General features: G+C 38.2%; 1 protein-coding gene across 4 annotated transcripts in view; it reads left to right on the top strand.

Annotated features, from left to right (window-relative positions):
* The window catches only part of mtcl1 (microtubule crosslinking factor 1), a 95,707-nt gene that overhangs the window by 10,491 nt on the left and 59,609 nt on the right, over positions 1–25,607 (top strand). For all 4 annotated transcript variants that reach the window (XM_015382238.1, XM_015382237.1, XM_015382239.1 and 1 more), the window contains exons 2-3: positions 318–542; positions 1,566–1,724. In XM_015382238.1, the coding sequence (XP_015237724.1) occupies positions 318–542; positions 1,566–1,724 (384 nt within the window). The remainder of the gene's footprint in view (positions 1–317; positions 543–1,565; positions 1,725–25,607) is intronic.

Below are 25,607 nucleotides of genomic sequence, written 5' to 3'. Positions count from 1 at the left end.
GTTTTATTATAGCTTTAAAGAAATGTGAATTTTATGTTGACATCTATTTGGGAAGCATCTTCACAGAAACAGAGAGAGATTTTTTGATCTTTTAGATCTTAGAGAAGGTCAATGTATCTGACCTTTCACAGAAAGTCTTACAGACTTTGATATTTTCTTTTTATAAAAACCAACACTTTTTTCAACATCAATTTAAAATAGCCTTTATTATGGTTCAGTCAAGAGAACTTTTCTCGTGTTTAAACACATGTGAGCCTTAACTTGCTGACACAAATGTTACAAACCGATTGAAATGCGGGGCTGTTTCTTTATTCCAGGATGAAGTGGAGGAGCTGCGAGCCGAGATGGAGGAGGTTCGGGACAGTTACCTGGAGGAGGAGGTGTACCAGGTGCAGGAGCTGCGGAGGGAACTGGACCGAGCCAACAAGAGCTGCCGCATCCTGCAGTACCGGCTGAGGAAGGCTGAGCAGAAGAGCCTGCGGGTGGCTCAGACGGGCCAGGTGGACGGAGATCTGCTGCGCAGCCTGGAGCAGGACCTGAAGGTGCTTTTTCTGTGACTCCCTATCCTTATGCAGGACATAACTTTACTGAGTTTAACAGCCAAGTAGAGGTACTTTCGCATTATCCTCAGGTGTATATAACAGGAAAAAAAATAAACAATGATTTTCCATAAGTTCGAAAATTACATTAGATCTACAACGCTAAGGTGTTCACGCATCTGAACTTTCCAACATTTTGTAACATTACAACCAGACATCTTGCTAGGTGTTATTTGGATCTCATTTGTTAAAAAAGAAAACAAAAGATGCATAACATTGAAACCAAAGCACATTTATCTATATTTCATATTTTTTCTCAAATTTAAAATTTTTTCTAAATTTTTGAAACAACAAATCTGAAAAGTGGGGCTTGTAATTGTATAGTCTGTTTATATGAAGAGTGTCTGTAAATAGTATTTTTTAATTTCCGCCACAGATTCTATTTGGATTCAGACGTGGCCTTTGACTAAGCCGTTCTGACACATGAATACTCTTCAATTTAAAGCATTTTATTTTTTCTCCGGCAGAAGAATATTTTTTGGAATATTCTGACTTGACTGTCAACTAAACTGGCCTGCACAGTATGATGCTGCCACCACTGTGTCTCACTGAGGCTCTAATGTGTTCAGTCTTACTTGCAATGTTAAACTTCTTATAGCTTTTCTCCGCACAATGTTTTGTCTTTTCACTTTTCTAAAGAGATCAGATCAGTGCACTACATGGATAATAGTTTCCCTGTCTGCTCAGTTCATTGGTCTTCACGAAACTTTTTTATTTTCTAATGTTCTCTACCAAACGTCTAGAGTTATCATGTTTGACAAGCTTTTATTTTTCCGGCTTCCGAGTAAAGTGGATAGAAATGAATCACATTTTTAAGATTTTTACTTCCTGAGCAAAACTTCCTGAGCATCCTTAACCAAAGAACTGCATTTAATATATCTAAATATTGCCTTTATTTCTGTTGAAAAAGAAGAAGATTCCATTTAGATCACTGTGCTTCAGCTTTGTCAATCAAACCGTCCCTAGGTTGCAAAGGACGTGTCAGTGCGTCTGCACAATGAGCTGGAGAGCACAGAGGACAAGCGCAGTCGAGCGGAGGACGAGAACGAGATGCTTAGACAGAAGATCATCGAGGTGGAGATCTCCAAACAGGCGCTGCACAACGAGCTGGAGAGGATCAAAGAGGTGAGATGGCTGGCTATTCAAGGCTGTTTGGTCATAAACAGAGAAACTTCTGCTGGATTTCTTTCTTTTAATTCATTCTTTATCTACCATTTAACATTTGGCACGAAGAACAAACAAACACACAGGGAAAGAGGAGAGATTGGGAGAAATACTAACATCTGTGTATCATAGAACGAAGCATTCGGCATCAGTGTTCTCGTGCATTGCGAGTTCACATGTCTATGTGCAGGGCTGCCTGTAATCAGTCACTCAGCCCATGGTTCAGTCCTTCACCGGATTCCTAAAAAAATACCTAAATAGTCTAATTATTAAATAGTCTAATAAAAACAAACATGTCAATAGGAACTATTTACAGTTAAGCTGCAATAAAAGAAACATTATACACAGACTATAGGGAATGAGTAGACTTCTGCTCTAGTTGGGGTTATCGATTTGGTCCATTTGTTCCAAATTCTTCCTCAGAATATAAGATACTTTTTCATTTTGTAAACTTCCTGCTAGTCTTAAATTATAGCTACTTCTGCGTTAAGCCATCTCCCTGATAGCTTTCATGCTTGGAGCTTGAAGAATTTGTAAAGTTTAATATCTGCCTTGTGCTTTTAAACATTTACTTGACCCAGATACTGTAAGGGAAAGTTACATGTAGGTGGTAGTCTTCAAGCAAACACAGAGTTTAATGTCTTAAGGGCACCATGTCAATACAGGCTCAGTTCAGGGCACACCCAGGTTATATGGTAATGATTAGCTTATTTTGCTTCAGTGCTTTGCTCTTGTATTCTCACTCCATTAGATGCTCCAGTTAGACCTTGTTGCAAAGTCGGCTTCCTTCTTCTTTATTTAGTGCTTAGATTTTAAGTTAGCTTTTATGCACTTATCATTGTTTGATTGTTTTGATCCATATCTTAGTGTTAACACAAATACATTTAATGGCAATGGCAGTTTGACTTGCATTAAAAAGGATCTCGCTTTGTTGTTTGCAGTAATATAATCTGTGTTGACTCCACAGCTTTTAGTAGCAAAATATTCATAGGGTGTAAATGAATTGGTCTTCAAATAATCTGCTGTTGTTTTGAGAGTACAACCTTACACTCACCGGCCACTTTATTAGGTACCCCATGCTAGTAACGGGTTGGACCCCCTTTTGCCTTCAGAACTGCCTCAATTCTTCGTGGCATAGATTCAACAAGGTGCTGGAAGCATTCCTCAGGGAGTTTGGTCCATATTGACATGATGGCATCACACAGTTGCCGCAGATTTGTCGGCTGCACATCCATGATGCGAATCTCCCGTTCCACCACATCCCAAAGATGCTCTATTGGATTGAGATCTGGTGACTGTGGAGGCCATTTGAGTACAGTGAACTCATTGTCATGTTCAAGAAACCAGTCTGAGATGATTCCAGCTTTATGACATGGCGCATTATCCTGCTGAAAGTAGCCATCAGAAGTTGGGTACATTGTGGTCATAAAGGGATGGACATGGTCAGCAACAATACTCAGGTAGGCTGTGGCGTTGCAATGATGCTCAATTGGTACCAAGGGGCCCAAAGAGTGCCAAGAAAATATTCCCCACACCATGACACCACCACCACCAGCCTGAACCGTTGATACAAGGCAGGATGGATCCATGCTTTCATGTTGTAGACGCCAAATTCTGACCCTACCATCCGAATGTCGCAGCAGAAATCGAGACCGATCAGACCAGGCAACGTTTTTCCAATCTTCTATTGTCCAATTTCGATGAGCTTGTGCAAATTGTAGCCTCAGTTTCCTGTTCTTAGCTGAAAGGAGTGGCACCCGGTGTGGTCTTCTGCTGCTGTAGCCCATCTGCCTCAAAGTTCGACGTACTGTGCGTTCAGAGATGCTCTTCTGCCCACCTTGGTTGTAACGGGTGGTTATTTGAGTCACTGTTGCCCTTCTATCAGCTCGAACCAGTCTGGCCATTCTCCTCTGACCTCTGGCAACAACAAGGCATTTCCGCCCACAGAACTGCCGCTCACTGGATGTTTTTTCTTTTTCGGACCATTCTCTGTAAACCCTAGAGATGGTTGTGCGTGAAAATCCCAGTAGATCAGCAGTTTCTGAAATACTCAGACCAGCCCTTCTGGCACCAACAATCATGCCACGTTCAAAGTCACTCAAATCACCTTTCTTCCCCATACTGATGCTCGGTTTGAACTGCAGGAGATTGTCTTGACCATGTCTACATGCCTAAATGCACTGAGTTGCCGCCATGTGATTGGCTGCTTAGAAATTAAGTGTTAAAGAGCAGTTGGACAGGTGTACCTAATAAAGTGGCCAGTGAGTGTATATGTCTGCTGTATCCAGGCTACTCATGCCATACTTCCTCTAGCTTTAAATCTCTTGATTTTTTTTCTACTTTGGTTTGTTTGTGAAACTCTTGTGTAGAAAATTGCTGATGATTTTTGAATGTTATAAATAGTCAGATTGATTCCAGACTTCCTAAAGTCTCTCTGGCTCTGCTCTCGACTCGCATATCTCAGTATCTCCAAAAAGGTTTGAGCATTTTCTTTCAATCAACATGTTTTTATAAATCTTATCAAAGCTACATGGTTTAATCCAGTCAAAGCAAAATCCGGTGTATGTCAGTTTTTTTTTTTAAACACTTTTCAGCTGAGGCTTTTGAGGTTTCACTCTTCTTCTAAACAGGGCATATTACCTCTGAAAATACTTAATAGTTCCAATAATTTCAAAATTTTACTAAAATTTCAATGTTTACCAAATGTCTCTTGGGGAGATGACAATCCAAACTCTTAGCCGCTGACCTCTGAGTTTCGCTGCCCTTCAAAGGGCCAGAAGTTCATAGACATGTCCTTCAAATGTTAAAGCTATGAATTTAGACACACTTTGCCTCTGTTCTGGTTTAAAGTAGAAGCACATAAACCATCTGCATGTGTTCAGGTATGCTGTATTTGTTCAGTATACCGCAGATATTTTGGGTATAAAATATTCCTTCTCTGTGATGCTAAAGCACATGGACAGTGATAGAGACATAGTGTTGATGGAGCTGAAATAAAAAAGTGGATTTCAAAGGACAAAAGTTGGTTCTCTTTAATCGACATATGAATATTCAGCAGTAGCAGCTTGCAGTCCTGCTTAGTTCCTTCGCTGTCAAGAGAAGGAAGTTTTTACTTTGACGATTTTGAAGTAAAGTCTTATCGATAACAAGATGAGCAGAGTTTATTCTCAAAGACGCTCAGGTTGGCCCGCTAACGCTTATCGCTTTTGACAGGAGCAGGTAAGTCACCGTCTGCCAGCCCAGAGAAAGTAGGCCAATCCCAGACAGGCGGCTCACTGAGGAGTTTGGTGATTCCCTTTATCTGCCTGCTTTGGTTGTTGGATTCTAATCTTTCCTTCTGTTAAAGGAAGGATGTAAAAAAATAAAAAATCAGTTTCATTTATTGTTTTGCAACCAATGCTTTCATTTAGTGTGTGTCTCTTTCGGTAAGTTTGTGTCTCACATTATTTGTTCCTGGTGGTGGTAAAACTAGGCATACATGCATGAGCAGAATACGACACTCAGGCCGCCTTGTTGAAAGAAAGAGGAGGAGATGAGCTGAAGAGCTGCAGCTCCAAATGACTGCAGATTTATATTTTTCTGGTCTTCCCCCGAGGTTCGTCCCAGAAAAACATGCTCCATTTCTCAGTGTTTTTTTGGTTGTTTTTTTTTTTTTATTTGATGCAACACCCCCACCATATCTTTAAATAACAGCCCCTCATTTCTTCAAACATTCCACTTCATAACAACCCTCATGGTGTGAGCCTGTTCAGATAGTCAGGCACAGAGAGTGATATTTTTTCTGGGGTTGTTTGAGACTAAAGCAACCTGATTGGGAATCGGATATTATAATCCAAGCTTTGACTCTGCTGTTTGACTCAGTCTAAGATTGTTATCATCGGCATAGCTGTAGAGTCTGGCTCTACCAATGAGAATGTAATCTGACTGGAATGAGAGGATGCTCCTTTCTGCTTTAACCACACCTTGTAAATCATGACTGAGGTGTAATGTGCAGAAAAATGAAAGCACAAAATCCCCGTCAGAGAGCTCATTAAGAACTAAACTAAACCAAATATCTTCATAAGGTATTTAAAAACCCTAATTATCATTTTTCTCCTTGTATGATGTTGAATCAGATTTATTTCCTTGTTTTATATATTATTTTGAATTTCATAATTATCTCCACATTGCAAAAAGTTGAAATCTAAGTAATTGCATTTTTTTTTCTTGAATTGAGCTGGTAAGTGAGACACTTTGCCTATGGAATATCACAATTTACATTTAAAATAAGAAAAAAGTAACTGCAGTCTCTTAGTTTAAGTGCATAATATCTAATTATGTTATTTTAAGGGTAAAATACCAAATCCATCGGAAGATCATTTTATTTACTTCAATTCGGGATGAATATTTAACTTTAAATACATTTTTACTCATTTTAGATAATTTTTGCAGTAGGATAGCTCAATGCAAGGTTGATGAGAAATAACTTTTTTCTTTAAAAATTTCCAATTTAAAGTTTTGGTTTAACTGACATTATTATATTTAAATCAGTTGATGTCAGCTATGGATGCATTTTAATGTAATACGTAAAGGCAACCCTTTAGTGTAACATTAGGGTAAAACCAAAATAAATAAATCACAGTATTTAGAACAATCTGGTCTGGTTTCCCAGATGGTGAACCTGGTGAACCAAGCTGGTTGACCTTGCAAATCAGAGATTTTACTTTGTACTTTCCTGAAGCAGGTATCTTTTTCTTTACAGTCATATCTCTGGAAGAAAAGCGGCAGAGAATCGTGTGCAGTTTGACCAGCCCCATGCTTTTTCAATGATCAAAGTTCCACCAGCTCATATAATTCGTTTTTCTGTCGGTTCACATTAAACGGTGTCTCTTGTGTTCCGGCCTTGAAGAAAAACCATACCCTTCAAAAAGGTGGCTAGTTCTGTGTCTCAGAGATGAACATGTTTTGCTATGAAAACCATGCATTAACTCCAGAACAAAAGCTCAAAAAAGAGCTTGTGAAGATCATGTTGGAAGCTGTTAAAGTGTCACTGTCCACAGTGATACGTCCTGCACCAGATACTACTAGCAGAAGACAAAGCCATGAAAACATGAACAAGGACTTCAGTTTTCTGAGACATATCCTTCTGTTTAATGGAAGTAAAATGGTACCGTTTGGCCATAATGATCCCTGCTACAGTTAAAGGAAAAGCATTGGAAACGTGCAACCACTTTTCAATAAAGATGTAATCAAGAGGATAATTTGGAAACATTGAAGCAAAATCTCTAAAAAAAAAAAAAAAAAATCCTCCAGAAGGTTAAAGGTTTAGCACAGGTTCCTCTTCAAAATAGAAATTGTCCATAAATTTACAGCTAAATTAGTCACAAAGTGGTTTAACTTCACAAAGTCTGTTTTAGAGGGCCCCTCACAACACCCTAACCTCAGTCTCATAGAACAAGGCTGCCAAAGTCCAATAATGGTCCTTCCTCCTCAGGAGAGTCATCAAGCTCTACAGACCCTGATTAATTAGATGTTTATTGGTTCAGGGGTCTTGGAGAAGAGCATCTGATTCTCACAGGACAGTAGCTTGTCCATGGTGAACTCGAACACTCCTGCTATATTACCTTTGCAGGAAGGCATTAAAGTTATTTGCTGGCTAAAGGGGCCCAAAAAAAAGCCCAATCCAGTTAGACCATTTCAATCTTGAGTGGGCTAAAGTCCCAGCAAACTATTATAGACACCCTAAATGTTATATTCAAATTATGCCATTTATATAGCAACTCTACTAAGCACTAAGGACACAGATACAGAGATATAACAGTGCATTAAAGAAAGTTAAAATTATATTTATTTATCATTATTCTGGGATTGAAACTAGAAAAAAACAAAAAAAAAAACAAATAATATTTGGTCATTATTTGATGTCAGACAGTGAGGAGGGGAAATACTTTTTATACAAAAGGAACAACTGTATACGTCGCTCTGAGTACTGAGCTAAAATTGTATTTTTTTGTATCTGGTTAGAATCTTCACTCTACCTATGAACAGAACATCCTTCCTCTGACTTCAATGGAGGATCGTTTTTTTCACAGCTTCACGGTTATTGCGCTGTAATTAGGTTTTATTATTAAAAACAACAATCCTGTTGAAATGGGTCCCTTGGTTGTTGTGAAAGGGCAACTAATCTGAAATAGTTTGAGCAACTGTGGCCTTTAAAGCCAATTTTTCCGTGCAGTCGGAGGCTCCACAGCAGTTCTGGCACCACGGCATGGATTAATCTGACAAGAAGGGCTGTTATAAAACAGAGCGGCTGTGTCTCTGTGCGGGATGAAGGGAAGGAGGGGTGTTGGGGATGGAGATGGAAAGGCAAAGGACGGCTGTAATCCAGCAGCTCTGGACCCTGTCACCCTGTGATATGACCAAACCATGTAGGCTGCTAGCTGACAGGATCTGCTGCTGCCTTTCTGTGGAGTCAGTTCATAAGCCAAGGAAACCGTCTCAGGTTGTTTTTGTCCTTATTGAAAAACGGCGCTCTGATGTGGGTGATGAAATGAAACCTAATAAAATGTCTGCATGCAGAACAGGAGCATCAGATGATTTATGGTGTGTTTCCACTCTGCTGCGATAAATTCATCTTTCATTAAAGACAAATGCTTTGGCCTTTGTGCTGTTCTGCTCTTGCTCACCGACTCCCAGGTATTTCTCCTAAATGATTTTCTTCACCTGTAACATCAACACTCAGCAAAGTAGGGAGATTATTCACTCCAGGCTCACCTTATGCTTCTATTGAAACCATTATTGCATTTCAACCCCGGTCTTAATAAATGATTCCTTTTAGGTTTAGTGATGTTGTGAACATTCCAGGAGCTGAATGTGACTCATTTGTTCAGTTAAGCTGGTTTTTGGTTAAATTGACAGCTTAATCTTAGAAATAATTAAATCTGAAAATGGTTAATATATTTTTGCCTAGCTAACTAGATGTATAATTAATTTTACTCCTGGTTTTACATATAGTGTAAAATGTAACATATTATCAGGAAATAAAAATTAGTAGCATCCATTTGAAACAAAAATAAATTCCTTGAACTTATATATAATTTTTAGAAACATACTCTGAATCCTCTAGTTTTTTATATTGTAAATATACTAACATTTAAGTTGATAATTTCTCCAGTGGAGAAAAATCTAGGAATTTAAATTTTAGCAAATAACTTCAGATAACATGCGTTCTTTGCCTTCTTTCACCATTTTAATGTGTTTTGCTGTGTTATTTCAGAAGTAGTGTTGTTCCAGCTCATCCTGATAAGAGCTAGCTCTAATATCATTTCACAGAGGTCAAAATGAACCCATTCATGTTCACGGTTGACTGCCCAAAAACCCTGAAATAAGCCCTCAGTTAGAGATCAACCAATACAGCATTTTATTTAAAGGCTAATGACAATACGGTTAATTTGACATCAGCCTAACTGATCTCCGATATCTGCTTTTTCTTCCTTCATTTACATGCTAAAAACAACACAAAGATCCATTTGCTTCACGTGATTTTAAGGCATGGCAGCTGAATGTACTAAAGAATTTGCAAATGCATGCATGTAAAGAAAAAAAAATCATGACATATTTCTCTTTTATTCAACTTATTTTATTGAAAACAAAGTTAAGAATATATCTAAACTACACTGTCAAAAGCATGTTTTGAATGTTTTTGCAGCCTGAAAACTAAAACTTCTATAGAATTTACAGAGTAGTGTTGGTCCTAATAGGATTAAGACACAAAGGTTTTACGCTTCATTTATTCAGTAAGTAAATTGTTTGCTATTTTGCATACTCACTCCAATAGAGGTGATACAGAACGTTTCTACAACATCACTGCTCATCTTTGCTTGTTCTCCTGTCCACAATGATTAAACATTTCTAGATATCTTTTGTGAGAGTTGAGACTTCAACCTTTATTGATGTTTTTATTTCTAAAGCAAGGCCAAGTGTAAAGAAGGTACAAAAAGCAAATACAGTCGGGGTTTTTTCTCTTTCTGCATGAAATATCAACAATCATTTATTTCCTCCATAGGTGAAGCTTTTAAATGTTCACATGGTCTGGATACTTTCCCTTCAAGTTTGTTACAATAAAAAAGGAACAGTGTTCAGTTCAAAGTTCCTCTAAAGTGTTAGCTTCATTCTTAATAAACCTTTTCATCAAGTCGGAGCATCCAGCTAGAGGGATCTTGGACCATTCCAACCCCCACAGCTAACAAATCCAGTATTTCTTAGTGTTCTTTTTTAACACATTTTATGGTTTGATTAGACTTCGATGGGGTATGTCTAACAATAAATCATAGTTCAGTATCCCCTCTCTGGTATTTTTATTGTTCTGGAACGCCTTTCACCTGCTACGGCTCAGCTCTCTCCAGCGCTTTAGCTGGTGGAGGAAACGCCCACTGATGGCTAATCAAAATATGATCTGCGGATTGACCTGTCCCTGCCATTACGTAAAAGGCAAAACGTTTCCAGAGAGGGAAACCAAATCTCCCTTACACTAGACTAACTTTATTTTGTTGTCGGCAACAAGACTTTCAGTTTGGTTTATTTATGTTTTAATAATAAAAATCATTTTCTGACTGGGATGTTTGACAGAAAACAGATTTTCCATTTCATAAGAAAATAAGCTTTTCTGTTATTATTTGAGATGATTGTGAATAATTAGTAATTGTTTTAGTTTTTTTTAGCACTGTTTTATTTTTTGGTAAACTAAGGACCATAAAGAGGCCTCATCGTAAACACTCTAATCCAATATCATTCAGAGTGCATGATTTTCTAGTGAAACGTATCAACTTTAAAAGATCATGCTTCATTTTAGCCAACACTATGTAACTCTTAACCACTGGAGGTGCCACAAGTGTGACTCTAAATTTTAGTACCCCTGAAAACATCTACTGTAGCAACACCGCACTGTTGCTAAATGAAAACCGCCTCCTTCTGTGCTCTGTAATCACTTAATCCTTCATTTGAGAAACAAACAAAATAAAATATGTCTGATCAAGTAAGTTGCATATCAGTTTTGATTGTCAGGACCCTTAGATGGTTGCTGGTCGTTTTCATGAATCAGTGGAAATGCTTTGACTTTATGCAAACCAGCCCCATTTGCCAAACCATTGATGGAGTCACGTTGGTAGGTTGTGTAGCCTGATAATGTCACTTAAAATTCAGCAAAAAATCTAATCCGACAGCTGGATTGAGTGCTTTCCATGCTACCCCCATGTAAAGGTGCATTCAAGAGCAACTAAACAGTTGCCAAGGGACACGTTTCAAGCAGTCCAAATGGCGGCCATTGGTTGATCCCAGTGAAGCCGTATGGTGATAGGTGCACTGAGAGAAAGTGAAGCAAAATTTTGCGAAAGTTGAAAAATCCGATCTTCTCTGTCAATTCAGGCGGTGTTATCCATCAGGCTCTGATATGACATTGGGTGACGGAGCACATCATACACTTAGCTTTTTTTCCAGCCAAAAACTCTCCCGATCTGGTCGATTCGTCAAGCAGAGTAGAAATATGAAAGGTTGGTTTGTTTTTTAAGGGAAGCTCAGACTGTGGTAAACTTACACACTGGGTCACATGACCCATGCAGCGACGGATCCAGCTATCTAAAGTTACATATACTACCAGTTTATGAGAGAGGGGCTCTTTTCACTACCCGATCTGTACTGGAAGCACGACCTGCACCAGCAAGATCTTCATCCAGGTTGTCGCAATTAATGTTAACTACAGTACTGAAAGCACTTATTCCTGAATCATCAAAGAAAATACATCTTATGAATTTAGTTAACTACTTTTCTGAGGGTTTTTGAGACTTTTCCCCATTAAATTGTAAAAATAAATGTAAATGGATGTGATTAAAGAAAACTGACTAAGGGTATAAATGGGTCCAACATCTAATTGGTTGTAGTTATGGATTACATGGATTACAATTAATGTATTCTTTATGTTTTATATACATACTTCTATATCCTTTTACACGTCATAGTTAAGTACGCTTGTTATGATTAGGGAAAGAAAAAATATAATTTCAGTCTTTTTTTTTAAGTACACCGGACAGCGACCTGGATGTATTTCTGCTTTCACATGTGCAAATGAACTGATGGTACAGATCAGGGAGTGACAGCCCTCACTGAACATTGATATGTGCTTTATGTACACCTGAAATATTACCCAATATACTGTATCTCAAGTTACGCTAATACTGGGATCATAAAAATGATGTGTACAAACACGTTGTTGCCCTAAATATATATTCTTATGAAAGGATTTCAAAGGATTTTTTTCTCCTTTGTTCCCTCTTAAAATCTTCCTGTTCAGGTAAATTCCGATCAGTTTAAAAAATATGAGCATGTTTAATGAATGAGCAAAAAAGGTCAGCGTGCATCAAAAACATCAAACATATTTACTGCACAGAATCTAAATAAGAAATTCCAAGGAAACAGTTCAGCATAGAGTCTTTTGAAGTTGTGTTCTACTTCTGCAGGAGTTGGAGTCGTGTTTTCACTCTCAATAAGCCAGAATATTACAGAGACAGTGACAGCAGAGGTAGTTGCTCTTGTTTGTCTTCTCTGTCTCATCATCTCTCTGTCATGTATTTCCTGATCTACTGCGCCATGCTTCCCTGCTGTAGTAGTATAAAGGAATCTCATTGACCTACTTAATATCCTGTCTAACTCCACCAGCAAGAAGGAGAGGAGAAAATCTGCTGCAGTGACACACATCCATGCAAAACAGATCCCCATGCAGCTGTCATGCAGATTCCTCAATGTCCCCAAAATGTGCCTTCTGAGGAACAAAGAAAAGAGTTTTGAGCCATTTTGCTGCACAATACGCTAAAGGGTTTTGATATTGTTCTATAGCTAAACTTGGCTTATATAGAGAAAAATGGGGCAACCATCAATTGTGTTGAGGAGTGTGTGTTACAAATATAAAGCTCAGTCGTTTGAAGTTTAAACACCGTGAAGGGTTGAATTTGTCATCCTTTCAGACGGGTTTTTCTGAAAATGTTTTGCAAGTGATAGAATTTACTGAAGCATCAAAGCTGCCACTTGGTAAATGAGAGCCTCGTCGTATGAACATCAGAGCGGCTCTCTAAACATCTTCAGACAAATCAAGGCTTTTTAAAAAATACTTCAAAAAGTGTATTTGTTGTAATCTTGATCACAGTCTAAATGGGGAGCTTGAGATTTTGTTTGTACTTTTTATCAGTTCAAGCATCGGCTCCATCATCTACAACACATCAAAGCTGCAAAATAATATCAGTTTGCTTCGGCTGAAAGTATGATAATTAAGATGAAATGCCTTTTTATTTTAGATGGTGTGCATCCTAATCTTTTGAACCTTTCAGTTGAGTTCATGCTTGCATCTAGCAACTGTTTTTTTTTTTTTTTTATTAAAAAGCTAAATAACACATAAAGTTGGGCTGAAACTGATGATTATTTAGCTAATAGATTAATCTGTGGATTCATTGATTAATAACTGGATGACAAAAGGTTCCTAAAGAAGATTTTTTTACAGAATTAAACTGGGTGACACTGAAATTCTAAGACTGTTGCTCTGTCAGCTTAAGGCATGTTTTAGTCTTTGTACTCCATTTTAAGATTAATCGATTAGTAAATTAGTTAATGATTATTTCAATAATTGATTAATCACAATGAATCCGATCAATTGTTTCAGCCCTAAGATAAAGAACAATTAAGCACAGCAGGTTAGAGCTAAGCCAAAAGATGGATTACTTTACTTTCAAAATCATCAAAATTATTCAACAATTTATATTAAGCAGTAAACTTTAGGCAAAAGTAATGGTATAGTCGTCTGTGGGTTGAACTGGATTTCGTAAAGTAATGACTTGTGTGCCTATTCATCCATCGAGGGGAAGGCCGCCTAGAGAAATGTTGTTTGAGACCAGTAGATGGGAGAACTTACAGAAAAGCACCGCAGGCAGGGATTTCAAGCTCAACAGCAAAACAAGCTCTTCCACTGAGGACTGTTTGTGACAAAAAAAAATACTGTCATTCAAAAGGAATTCAGGTTAAAAGTAATGTCTGCTCTAGTTTTTAACATGTTTTTTAATGTCAACTGGTACTTTTCTAATAAAAACTCATGGCTACTTCAAGCCGCTTCTACCCAAGTGATGGAGGAAAGCAAGGTTAAGATATTCACATGATATCCAAAAAATAGGTTTTTCTTCTTCATTTGGCTAAAAAAAACCAAAAACAAACAAACAAAAAAAACAAAAACAAAACACATAACTATTCTGCTACAGCTTATTAGCATAGGTTGACCTGCATGGAGAACATTCATACAGGGTGATTACTATTTTACTTTATAAAGTAGATGTCAGTAAAATCTGTTGCCTCACTGGTCTGGCTGCTGACTCCCTGCTTATATTAGAGCTCAGGCATGATATTAGGGTGTTGTGTCCTTAGTTTTAATCTTTTTCCCCCACTATCACATTCAATATTCAAATTGTTATATAATCCTGCAGTTGAAATTATATTTAACTGAGATTTTATGGTGGAAGAAGAGAAATCTCTCCCTGGGTTTGCTTCCACAAAGCTCAGCAATGTTGCCAGCATATGTCATCTTTGTAGCAAATGTTCTTTTTTTATGCCACCAACAAGCTGTCAGAATGGTTGTTTATTATGTGTTTTTCATCTGCATCAGTGTAATGTGTGAGATTGAGGCTTATATTATTACAGTTATGTTATTCAGAGATGGAGGTGCGTTCCATTAAAGATAACATCAGTTAAAACACACTTTTTTTGTTAGGAAATTGCATTTTCTAATTACTTCTTAATTAAAAAATGGAATAGCAAACCCAAATATCTTTTTATTTCCTTCTGTAATTTCCTTCTGTAATATATTTTTTCATGCTACATAATGTATTAAGCCATGAAATAATTTGATAATTAATTTGAAGAAAAAAGACAATACAAAAAAAAATCTTAGTTTTTATGTAGAATAGACACCAGATCCATGAAAGGACATTCAGAGTGTTTGCAAGAACAATTAATCTAAAAAGAACCCTTCTCTGTGTGCAAACCTCCATCATATCAGTTGCAGCAACAGATGCCTCATCTGGCAGCGTGCTGCTCGTCTTTAACCTAAAAACATCAGAATGTAGCGTCCAAAGCTGGTGTTGTGGATGCTTCTCCTCCTCCTCGGCGTAACGAATGGCATTAGCTGTTATATTTAGGGAGGTTGACAGCATCTTGGCAGACAGTAACTCTGACTGATTCAGAGTGTTTCTCACCTCCCCTTCGAACACAAGGAACAGGCAGTCAGGAAAATAGACTCTCCAAAAGCTGGGAGAGAGGTGTCACTTCCAGTGAAATATTGTCAGGAAAAGTTTTCTAGTTCTTGCTAAGGGTCGATGAAGGAGAAAGGCTGTCATGTTAAATCTTTGAGTTACATCTAAGCTGTGTTACACTGGATTTGAGTATCAGTTAACATTAAAGGTTTTTGGCGGTTTTAAAAACCCTAAACACGCCGTGCATGCAGTGCAAGGGAAAAAGAAGCATTGCTTCTGCTGTAATCACTGACATCCTGTATCATTCAGACAGACACATTTTGTAAAATCCAGTCTATAATCTAGATACATTTATTCAGGTAGAACATGTAACTTTTAAAGCTAATGATTAACCTAATCCCCTATGCTTAAGTATTAATGGTAAATCCATCAACTCCTAGTAAATGAATACATGCATGATTTTAAACTAAAAACTTTTCTTTTAAAGTTCATCAGAGTTTCTAAAAATATCTATTAGTATTTCTGAGACTTCCCCTAAAGTCTAAACATGACACAGAGGCCTCTTTCTCTGATTAAATTCTTCAAAGTGAGAAAGATTAAACCTACTAGTCAAGTGAGGCATGTCTGTTGATCTTCGTAAGTCAAAAAAAGATTCTTCAACATTTAACACTGTGATGATTTTTTAATTTTACTTTCTATTTAACCAGGAAGTCCCCTGATGCTATAAAAATACTTTTCTTTTTTGTTGAGGAATATGAAGACTTACAAGAAGAATCTGGTCTTTTTTTTCTGATCCAAACAATTTTATATTCTATATCTATACCTAGATGCTGCCACCACCCTACTTTACAGTTGTTAAATATGAAAAGCCTTTTTATATTTACTGTACTAACATAAAAAGTCTAAATATAACATCACATTGAAATCCCTTTCAGAATAGCTAAAGCAAATTAATGTGCTGCTTGAGTCAGACACTAAAAGCTACAAATATACTCATACTCATTGGCTTCCGTTTCGTCCGTGACTGGCTAGCGGGTCAGCAGTCTCAGCAGAGACTCCCAGACTTCCCTCTGTCCAGACACCTCCTCCAGCTCTGCTAGGGGAAACTCTGGACACCCTCAGACCAACATAGAGACAAAGTCCCTCCATTGTGTCCTGAGTTGTCCTCTGGACCTCCTCACGGTGTGATGTGCCTTGAACACCTCCACAGGGAGGCGTCCGTCGGGCATCTGAAAAAGATGTCTGAGCCACCTCAACGGACTCCTCTGGATTTGAGAAGAGGTGCCTCTAAGCCTCTCCCAAATGATTAAGCTTCTAACCCTATCTCTGATAGAGAGAGCCCAGCTGACATGCAGAAAAAGCTCATTTCAGCCGCTTGTGTCCAGGATCTTGTTCCAGATTTCATGACCAAAGGTGAGGGTAGGAATGTAGACTGACTGGTAAATAGAAAACCTTGCCCTTAGCTCAGCTCTCTCTTTACTATAACAGACGGGTGCAGCGTTTCTGCATTACAGCAGCCGCACTGATCTGTCTATCAATCTCTTGCTCTTTTCTCCCTTTATTCGCGAACAGGACCCTAAGATACTTAAATTATTTTACTTGAGGCAGGAACTCTCTTCCAACCTGAAGATGGCAAGCCACCTTTTTCCAGCAGAGAACCATGGCCTCGGACTTGGAGGAGCTGATTTTCATCCTGCATGCTTCACACTCAGCTGCAAACCGCGCCATGCATACAGTACGTCCTAGCATGAGAGAGCCAACAGAACCACATCATCCACTAAAAGCCCCTCTGGTCTTTGACTGCACCTAGAAATCCTGTCCATACAGGTGATGAACAGGACCAGTAACAGACAGCAGCCCTGCCTGTCAAAGTCCAATATGTACCGGGAAAAGGTCTGGCAACCACATATTCCTGGAGCGTTCCCTACAGGACACCATGAGGAACAGCGTCTAATAGCATCTCCTGGTCCACAAAATGCATGTTTACCGGTAGGGCAAACTTTCATGAACCCTCATGCATCCTGCAGAGGGTGTAGAGCTGGTCCACTGTTCTACAGCCAGGATGAAAACCACACTGCTCCTCCTGAAGCTTGACTCTCCTCTCCAGCATCCTGGCATAGACCTATCCAGGGAGGCTAAGCAGTCTGATCCCCCTGTCATTGAAACATGGCTTCTGCGTCCCTCGTAACAAGAAATCAGCTAATGTACAAAGCAGGCTCCAGATTAGACACTTTTGGTTCTAGCGGCACAATCAATAAGGTTACAATATTTAAGAGGGATCTTGTAATTTTCAATTCCCCTTTTTTAATTTCCTGAAATTTTTATAAAATATAATGCCACCATTATAACCTAACTGGGACTATTTAGACTTTACTTTTTAAAGTAAATCTGCAGCTCCATGAATAGATGGTTGAATTAACTGATTTATTACCTAGATTATCCATGCATGATATAATGTATGTTTCTTAGAAAACCCCCTTTTTCCATTGATCTTTGGTGATGTATATTTTTTATCTAAGAAAATTTCAATAATCCCAAAATCTTTATAATCTTCAATATACCTCTTCACCTCCTCATCCACATTATCATTGATCATCAGCTTTGGGAGTTCGATACGCACCTCACCAAAACAAATGGACCAAACTTGTTCATCAAGATTGTAGGTTACAGAATCTCTGCTGCTGCCATAGTCCAGAGTTACTTAAGTTTTATCTCATTTTGTTTCATTCTGATTCTGAAATGGCATTTTTAAATGTTTTTATCAGTTCCCATGATGCCATTTTTCATCCACAAAAAGGACAAGTGTATAGAGGAGTGGAGGGTAGAGGACCATTACCTCCTGTTTCCAACCTATTGTGAACCCTCTAAAGTACACAAGGCCACATTGAAATACTAAGTGAGGCTCGGGATGAGGCTGACCTCATTAGCAGCCGGATGAATTGTCATGCCCCCCATTTTTCCACCATCCCAATCCCTGCAGAAGTTCTGTCATAGATTAGAATAATGCCCTGTTGTCTGAACTGTAGAAACATCATTGCAGCTTAGATGGAAAGACCCGGATACAAGTCTGTAATCACAGGGTAATAATAAGGTTGTTTATATGCCTCACTTCACTTGATTGCCAGTTATTAAAAATAAAAACACAAAAACAGATGATGGCTTTTTGATTATTATGCCCTGAAAATAAATAAGCTGCTAATAAAAGTTTAATTAAAGGACAGAAGCCATCTTAGGAATGTTGTTTACTGAATCTTTTACAAAGAGCTCAGCAAAGTTTCCACAAAATTTCTTTCAAAATGTTACATTTTTTTCTGATTTATAAAACTCTAATAGAGTTTCTTCTTATTTTTTGATGTCAGTGGTTTCTTAGTGGGTTATTTCAAGCATAAAAAATTACAAAACTATGCTAAAAAAATCTAAGTCTCCTGAGTCACAGCCTCCAGTGATGGATAATGCATAACTTGGCACCACTTAATGGATTTCAGTGACTAAAAAACACCAAATATTTAATATGAATATAATTTTTTTTACTGTTAACTTTGTCATTATTTTGTATGACAGGTTTTGATTATCCAACATCTAGGTCATAACTGTCTTTCTGTGAAGTTAACAAAGAAATCTGAATAAACAAGGAGATGCACAAAAATAATGTTATCTTGCATGTGGGAGGAGGATCTGAAAAACTGAGTTGGAGTGCCTCAAACACTACTTCCCCCTGGAAAACATGCTGATCCTTTTAGGTCAAATGAAAGGAAGTATTTCCAAACAATGGAGGAGGCTTCAGGTTTAAGCTTTCATAAATCTATATTTCACAATTAAGTTTCATATCCATCCAGTTTTAACCAGATTCACACCTACATGTAGGTGAAAATCTATGGAGGAATACAAGAGTCACTGAAAAAGAAATAAAACTATTTCATATATAATATTGAAATCATGCAGTTAGAAATCTAATTAAAAAAGTGTTTTATAATTGTACATTTAAAACATAACTGCTGAAGAAGCTTTGTAATAAATTATAGATATGAATCCAATATTAAATACTTTATTTTCAAAATGAATATTAAAATGTTCCTATCTAAACATTTAAAAAAGGTAATTTCTTTTTATTTCTGTTTTCTTCTTCACTTTGCTTCTTTTTTTTTTAACCTTTTTCAGTTGAATTTTATTTTTACTTTACTCTCTCCATTTAGCTTTGTCATGGCTCTCTGTGAGCTCTTATTGGTCGTGTTGTTTGCCATGGGGGGCTGGTTAACGAATAAAAGTGCTGTTTAAATCCAAGGAGCAACTGTGATTGGTTTGCAGTGTATTCAGCGACCAGAAGGGTAAAATGCTCAATGGAGAGGGTTAAGTGTAAAGAAAAGATAACTGTCACAATAATGAAAAAAAAAAGAAAATGGAAGCGGAAACAGGAATCACCTTTTTAAATTTGTGATTGGCAAAGGCATTTATAATCAGAATCAAATCCTGGGTTCAAAAACACTTTTCAAATTTCAATTTCCAACTGAAGGATTTAAATGTTAAATTTGAAGAGTCTGTTTTTTTCTTTTTTTTTTTTTTTTTTTTTTTAGTGACAATCCTGGTCCTCCATACTAAACATGCCTCAATGAACCAGCCAAGCAAAGGCTCTAATGAGTCTCAACTCTAAGTGCTCTAATTGAGGCTAATCTGCATGTACTGTTTGATTGCATAACAGTGCTTATACTGTTGTTGACGTGGAATGTCTCCTTCATTACCTTTTCAACTTAAATGAAGTTCATTTGATGAGGCCTTTAATTATATATAATAAAATATCAATACGGTTTTCATTGCGTAAAAAGCCTGTTGTTCAACAAATTCATTCACTATAATTAATTCTCCCTAAAAATGTTATCAAATGTCTTGATTTTGTCACAATTAAATTTTCACAATCTAATCAGTTTAATAACAATATTTTAAAACCTCCTTTTAAGGTAATTTTAGTAGAATAATGACTTGTCTTTATTTAATTTATTTTCTTATGTCAAGATGTGAACAAATTATTGAAAAATATAAACAGGTAATGGTGTTTGAATCCTAAAAGGTCATGAGCTTGATGCTTTTGGGTTGAGGTAAAAGAAAATCATCTTGGACCAATCCATTACTGGCACAGGTTATCAGTGAGTAGGAGGGAACTGGTCTGAAAGGACAAAGATACTACAAGAGCTCCTCTCTGAAAATATTTTTATCAGGTCATATCAAATTGTTGAAAACCTTATAAACATGAAAACATGAATGTGTGAAACTGTAGCAGCTTTTTCCTTTAAATAATTAATTTATTTTGTTCACATCATTTAATGTCTCATTTGGGGTCAATCAAGTATTTTCGAATTGAATTGAATCTGAAATAATGAGAGGACAACCCAGACATATCTTGGGGTGTCCTCTATTGGGTTTTCATCAGCAGTATTTACCCCCGAGGGCTCATCTTCTGTGTTACTCTTTGACTTTACCACTGTCTTCTTCACTTCATCATAACTGATAGTCACATCCGCCTCTCCTTATCACTCACTTTCTCCTGCTTCAAATACCGCTCGCCGTAGGCACGCTGCCAGTCTGCCGTCCCAGAATACCCGACGGACCCGTCCAGGAACTCGCAGGCAGATGACAAGGCAGCTCTTCCCTCCTCCTGGCTCGTCTGAGGCACAGTGACATTTATAGCTGTTGGTGTTGCTCCACCGACAGCTCTGCCTCTATGACACATCGGAGTCGGGTTTTTTTATATAGCTTTGCTCAGATTCTCGGCTATGTGAACTCGGTCAGAGAGCCCAGATTTTCGGACTCCTTGCGCTCTCCTGGGATGAGCTTCGCTGAGAAAAGCATACTGTCCTACAGCTTATTTACTCCCATTCTCACCTGGGAGCTGCCCTTTAAGAACCGACAGCCTGGTTGTGTGAAAGTGTAAAAATAATGTGCCTGGCAGCCTCTTCAGGAAATCATGCAAATATATGAAGACTCTAGTGCAGTGTTTCCTCATTCTTAGTCATCGGGAAACACATTGCCCTGCAGATTATAGGTTTCTGCTTAAAAGGTTGAGTCATCAGCAGGTTTCTGCAGAACAGGATCACAGTAATTTGAGGAAATCATTATTTTAAACCATCCTTTCTGGACTGGTGCACCAAGAACCAGGGTAAAGAGGCACCGCAGTTTAATTCCTTTGGAACCTATATGCAACAATATTAGAAACATATGTGGAAAATATAAGAAACACGTGAGTTAGAGCAGTGCGCTTGTGCTCTCAGAAGGTTGCAAGTACCCGGCCTGCACTTTGGGTCTCTGAGGAAGACCCTTAACCTCACACTGCTCCCTGGGTGATGCACAGTGGCAGCCCACTGCTCCCCAAGGGGGTGGGTTAAATGCAGAGAGTAAATTTCCCAATTGTGGGACAATAAAGGGATAAAAGGGATTTACGACCTAAATTAATTCAAAGGCAGTTTGCAAATGAAGATTTAATTTCTGGAGAAGAAAAAGGTTAAGAAAAGACACCCTGCTTCATTTAAAAGGTCCTTATTCCTTAAACCTGACAGCTGTTTTTTTCCACTGATGTAGGTAGCATCCGTCTTTGAACATGTGCCACACTTGGGCAGTACATCCTTTAGTTACATCTGGACTTTTAGCCTGCCTTTCTGTGCTGAATAGTTTTGTATTAAGCTCCGTTGGATAGCTTTTGAGCTTTGGGCTTTTACTCTCTACTGCTGCAAATTATCCTCAAAGCAACTGTGAAGGTTTACGTCTTTAAAGTGTGAGTAGACATGTGTATTGTGTATTATGTTGTACCGTTTGTAGCAAACTGACACACATTTCAAAATTATTAGTTATTATTGTCTTAATTCCCCACATGTCGTTTACAATGAATTTTCTTAATGGTTCAAACTGGTTTTAATTTTCGTATCTGTATTTTGATGCTGTTTTATTGTTTTTTGTATAGCTTTAACCTTGATCCAGAACAGCCTGATGGTGCAACACAGCAGTTGTCTGGATGTAGCATTGGTCTGATTGCTGCAGAGGCCTTCAGAACAAAACACACTTGTTCACCAATGTGAATTAATTCCCCTTTTTCGTGTCCTGATGACCTTATTATAGCAGACACTCCACCAGTTCCATCCTCTGGCCTCTAACTGTCAGGCACTGGTTACACCGGGAGGGGGGGTCACTTCTGCACTCATCACAGCAAGGGATGCTAGATCACACCCTCAGCGTTGTGGTGTTCGTGATGGCTGCCTTTAAGTCTAAAGATCAAACATGACAGGCTGGAGTTGATTTAAGAAATACATAATCCGTTGAGCAGCACTCATTCCTGATGATTTTTATGGTCAGTTTCTTTGTTTGATTTAGCTTTTTTAGAGCATCTGTTACCGTAGTAACTGGTGATGGACAGCCCAGCCAGGCTGCTGGGGTTATTAATTACTGCTGTTCGCAGACGGAGTAAACGAGCGGTTAAAGCTTCGGACTGCGAGCCAAGAGGGACGTCTGTGATTGCTCATTACTGGGTGTTCAACGCGTTCACATTTAATTAACACGCCATCTCCGTGTCCAGGCCTAACAGTAGCTGTTCAGTGTTGCAGCACGGACGTGAAGAGAGGCACAAGAAGAATTTCCTCACAGTAGATGGATCGATATTATGTAAAGGTTGACGTTCAGTCCCCAATTTGGAAATTGGAGTGGTTAAACAGAAATTATATGGGTACCATTTGAGGATTTTTGTGTCTTTTTGTCTTTGTTTAATGGAAAAAGGCTTCCAGTGTTATTCTTCAGGTCAGAGGTTAAAGAAGTGATGGGGGAATCTTACATATTTCCATTGCTCTGTTTCTCATCACCGATGAGGTTATCAAACATAGTTCACACATGTTTATTAAAAGTCAGGTCTTTTAGGAGTTTTTGGGAAGCTTAATCTTAACCTGCCTTATCTATTTCAAACCCAGTTATGTGTGCGGGACCACTGGCCTCCTGAAACACACAAAAATGTCCATGTTACTGCTGTTTGCCGTTGATTTTTGATTATATCAAATCTGGATTTAGTCCTCCGTCTTCATTATTTACCAGTTTTTAAGTAACACAGTACCAATATCAGAGTAAAATACAAACTGGGCAGGATGCTGCCACCACCTAGCCTCGTGAGACCATCCTGATCTCACGAGCATTCAAGGTTTCACTCGCTAATCAGTCTGGAGACTCTCCGTTAAAGAAAATTTGGAGCCGTTCACCAAACGAACGTCCAATCAGCGTTGGCTTTGAGGCGGGTTGAGGTGTGACGCAACGAGAAGCGCGACAGTTAAGTCTAAAAAACATGGCGGCTTCAGCCGATGAAACTAGCGTTAGCGTGGCTATCGAGCAAGTTTTATTAGAATTACAGAGTATTTCTTCACTGTGAGAAGAGAAAAACACTGCTCTGGAGGCTTTTCTCAGAGGAAAAGATGTTTTTGCTCTTCTCCCGACTGGTTTCGGCAAGAGTTTGATCTATCAATTGGCTCCTCTTCGTCGTCGCTCTGTTAGTACGTCATATGCTTCATTGATCTGATTGGTTTATTTGGCCCGTCTATCACCAACATAGGCCAATCAGCTAACCAGTATTTTCGCCCCTTCCAAAAATGACTTCAACGGAAGGTTTCCAGATGGATATGCAGAGCAAATCCATCTGGCGGAGTCAGGTTAGCCACCAACATGCTTCACAGTTGATACCTAATAAAGTTTGTTTTGAAAATGATGAGTGCATTTACATTTTGACTGGAAGTTTATCTTCTACCAACTGGTTTTAAAGACTTAAATCTTGTTGACAAATCTATACTGTATATAATTTAATTTCACTACTTTTCATTTCGTATAAATTGAGGGTTCTTAAACAACATTTTGTTGCTCATAGGTTTCTTTTCCTTACAAGCGATAGCAATCATTTTTCCTTTTTTCTCTCTTCAGAGCTTTAACTTAAATGATGAAAATAATAAATGTGGCCAGTCTGCGTGTCATGATGGGACTCTGAAGTGGACCTTATTGTAATTACACATTTGAGAGACACTAAAGGAGCTTATGGGAGTGCTTGCTGAAGTGTAATTCCTCCCTCTATTCTAATTTTCTCCCCATGATGAGATCTGCAGAGTCAGCACTACACAGCGAGCATACCATAACTGGTTTTCTGGCAAGCCTATAATTTATGTATGCAAACCACAGGCGAACTCTTGCATTAAAAAAATATATAAATAACATGAGAAAAGATATTCATAGTACTCTACGGTAAGAAATATCTTTAGCTTCAATGGTACGCTTTTAAAAATGCCCTTTCCTTTATGCAGAGAAGTGGAATTACTAAAGGTAAAAGTTTACGGAATGATTAAACAAACAAAAAAAATAAATAAATAACAACACACTTCTGAAAAGACTGTGCAGATACAATCCCTGATGCATAAAGGCAGATATTGTCCACTGGGACAGATGGAGGTCCATTCCTGACCACATCAGCTCCTCCTTCAGAAGTCCTGGTTGGATAACGTTTAAAATCACTGGAAAAACCAGAGAGCATCATCCTCACAGAGCTTCCAGGCTTCTGCAGCCGGGCCTGGGCTCAGTACATCAGATCGATGATGGCATCATTCACCCTAAATCATTTTAGGCTAAATGGCAATATACAATATTTATCTCAATATGGCTTAAAAAAAAAGCTTAAAGGAGAACTTTGAATCAAAGCTTTGTCCCAAATGCCACACAGGCACATTTCTTAAAAAAAAAAAAAAAAAAAACTAAATATGAGAAATGCATGACAAGTACCCTTCTGATATTCATAAAAAATATTATTTAGACCAGGCATTCCTGCTTTAGCACAGCTGATTTCCATTGATAGCTGTTTAACATGATATTGCTTAACTGCAATGATCAGAATCAGCTGTGTTGAAGCAGAGAAACCTCTAAAACCTGCAGGACAGTGGCCATCTAGGACCAGCATTGGACATGCCTGATTTAGACAGTATTGATATAAAAAAATATAGTCCTATCTAATATATTTTGAAAAAGATCTCTATTTTTTTAAATCTATATATACTGCCCTGTTAACTTGGTCCTAAACATGAAACGGCCCGTAATCTGAATGAGAGCCACTGACACACAGTAATCAGCTCTATGTGTGACTGCGGTCAATAAAATAACAATTATATTACATTTCTTTGCTTTTCTGATATTGTGGAGTCTTAATGTTTATTTTCTTAAGAAATTAAATATTTTCTAAAAATAAATCATACAATCCCACAATAGTCTTGGTTTCTCCATGTCAGATTTTCTTGTGTTAACTTGGTCCTAAACATGAAACAGCCCGTAATCTGGTTGCATAATCTACTGCAATCTGCAGGATCACAGCCAGTTTCTGGTTCATTTTCGCCAATGGAGACCTGAATATATCTGCTTTGTTTATAGTTGTTATATGGAAAGTAAGCCGTTCATGCCAGACAGTGCCACCTCACTGCACTCTTGTTTTTAGGTTTTTGCCAGCCTCCAAGTGGCAGCGTGTCTGCTGGAATCAGCATATCAGCTCTCTGGGTTGTTAGGGGCAGACTGAAGGCGTGAACAGCATTCCTCCATGAAA

The sequence above is a fragment of the Cyprinodon variegatus genome, unplaced genomic scaffold (genome assembly GCF_000732505.1).
Source record: "Cyprinodon variegatus isolate N-32 unplaced genomic scaffold, C_variegatus-1.0 Scaffold253, whole genome shotgun sequence".
In the NCBI taxonomy this organism is placed as follows: domain Eukaryota; kingdom Metazoa; phylum Chordata; class Actinopteri; order Cyprinodontiformes; family Cyprinodontidae; genus Cyprinodon; species Cyprinodon variegatus.
The sequence above is the reverse complement of the archived record's forward strand: the minus strand, read 5'-3'. Positions and strand labels throughout refer to the sequence as shown.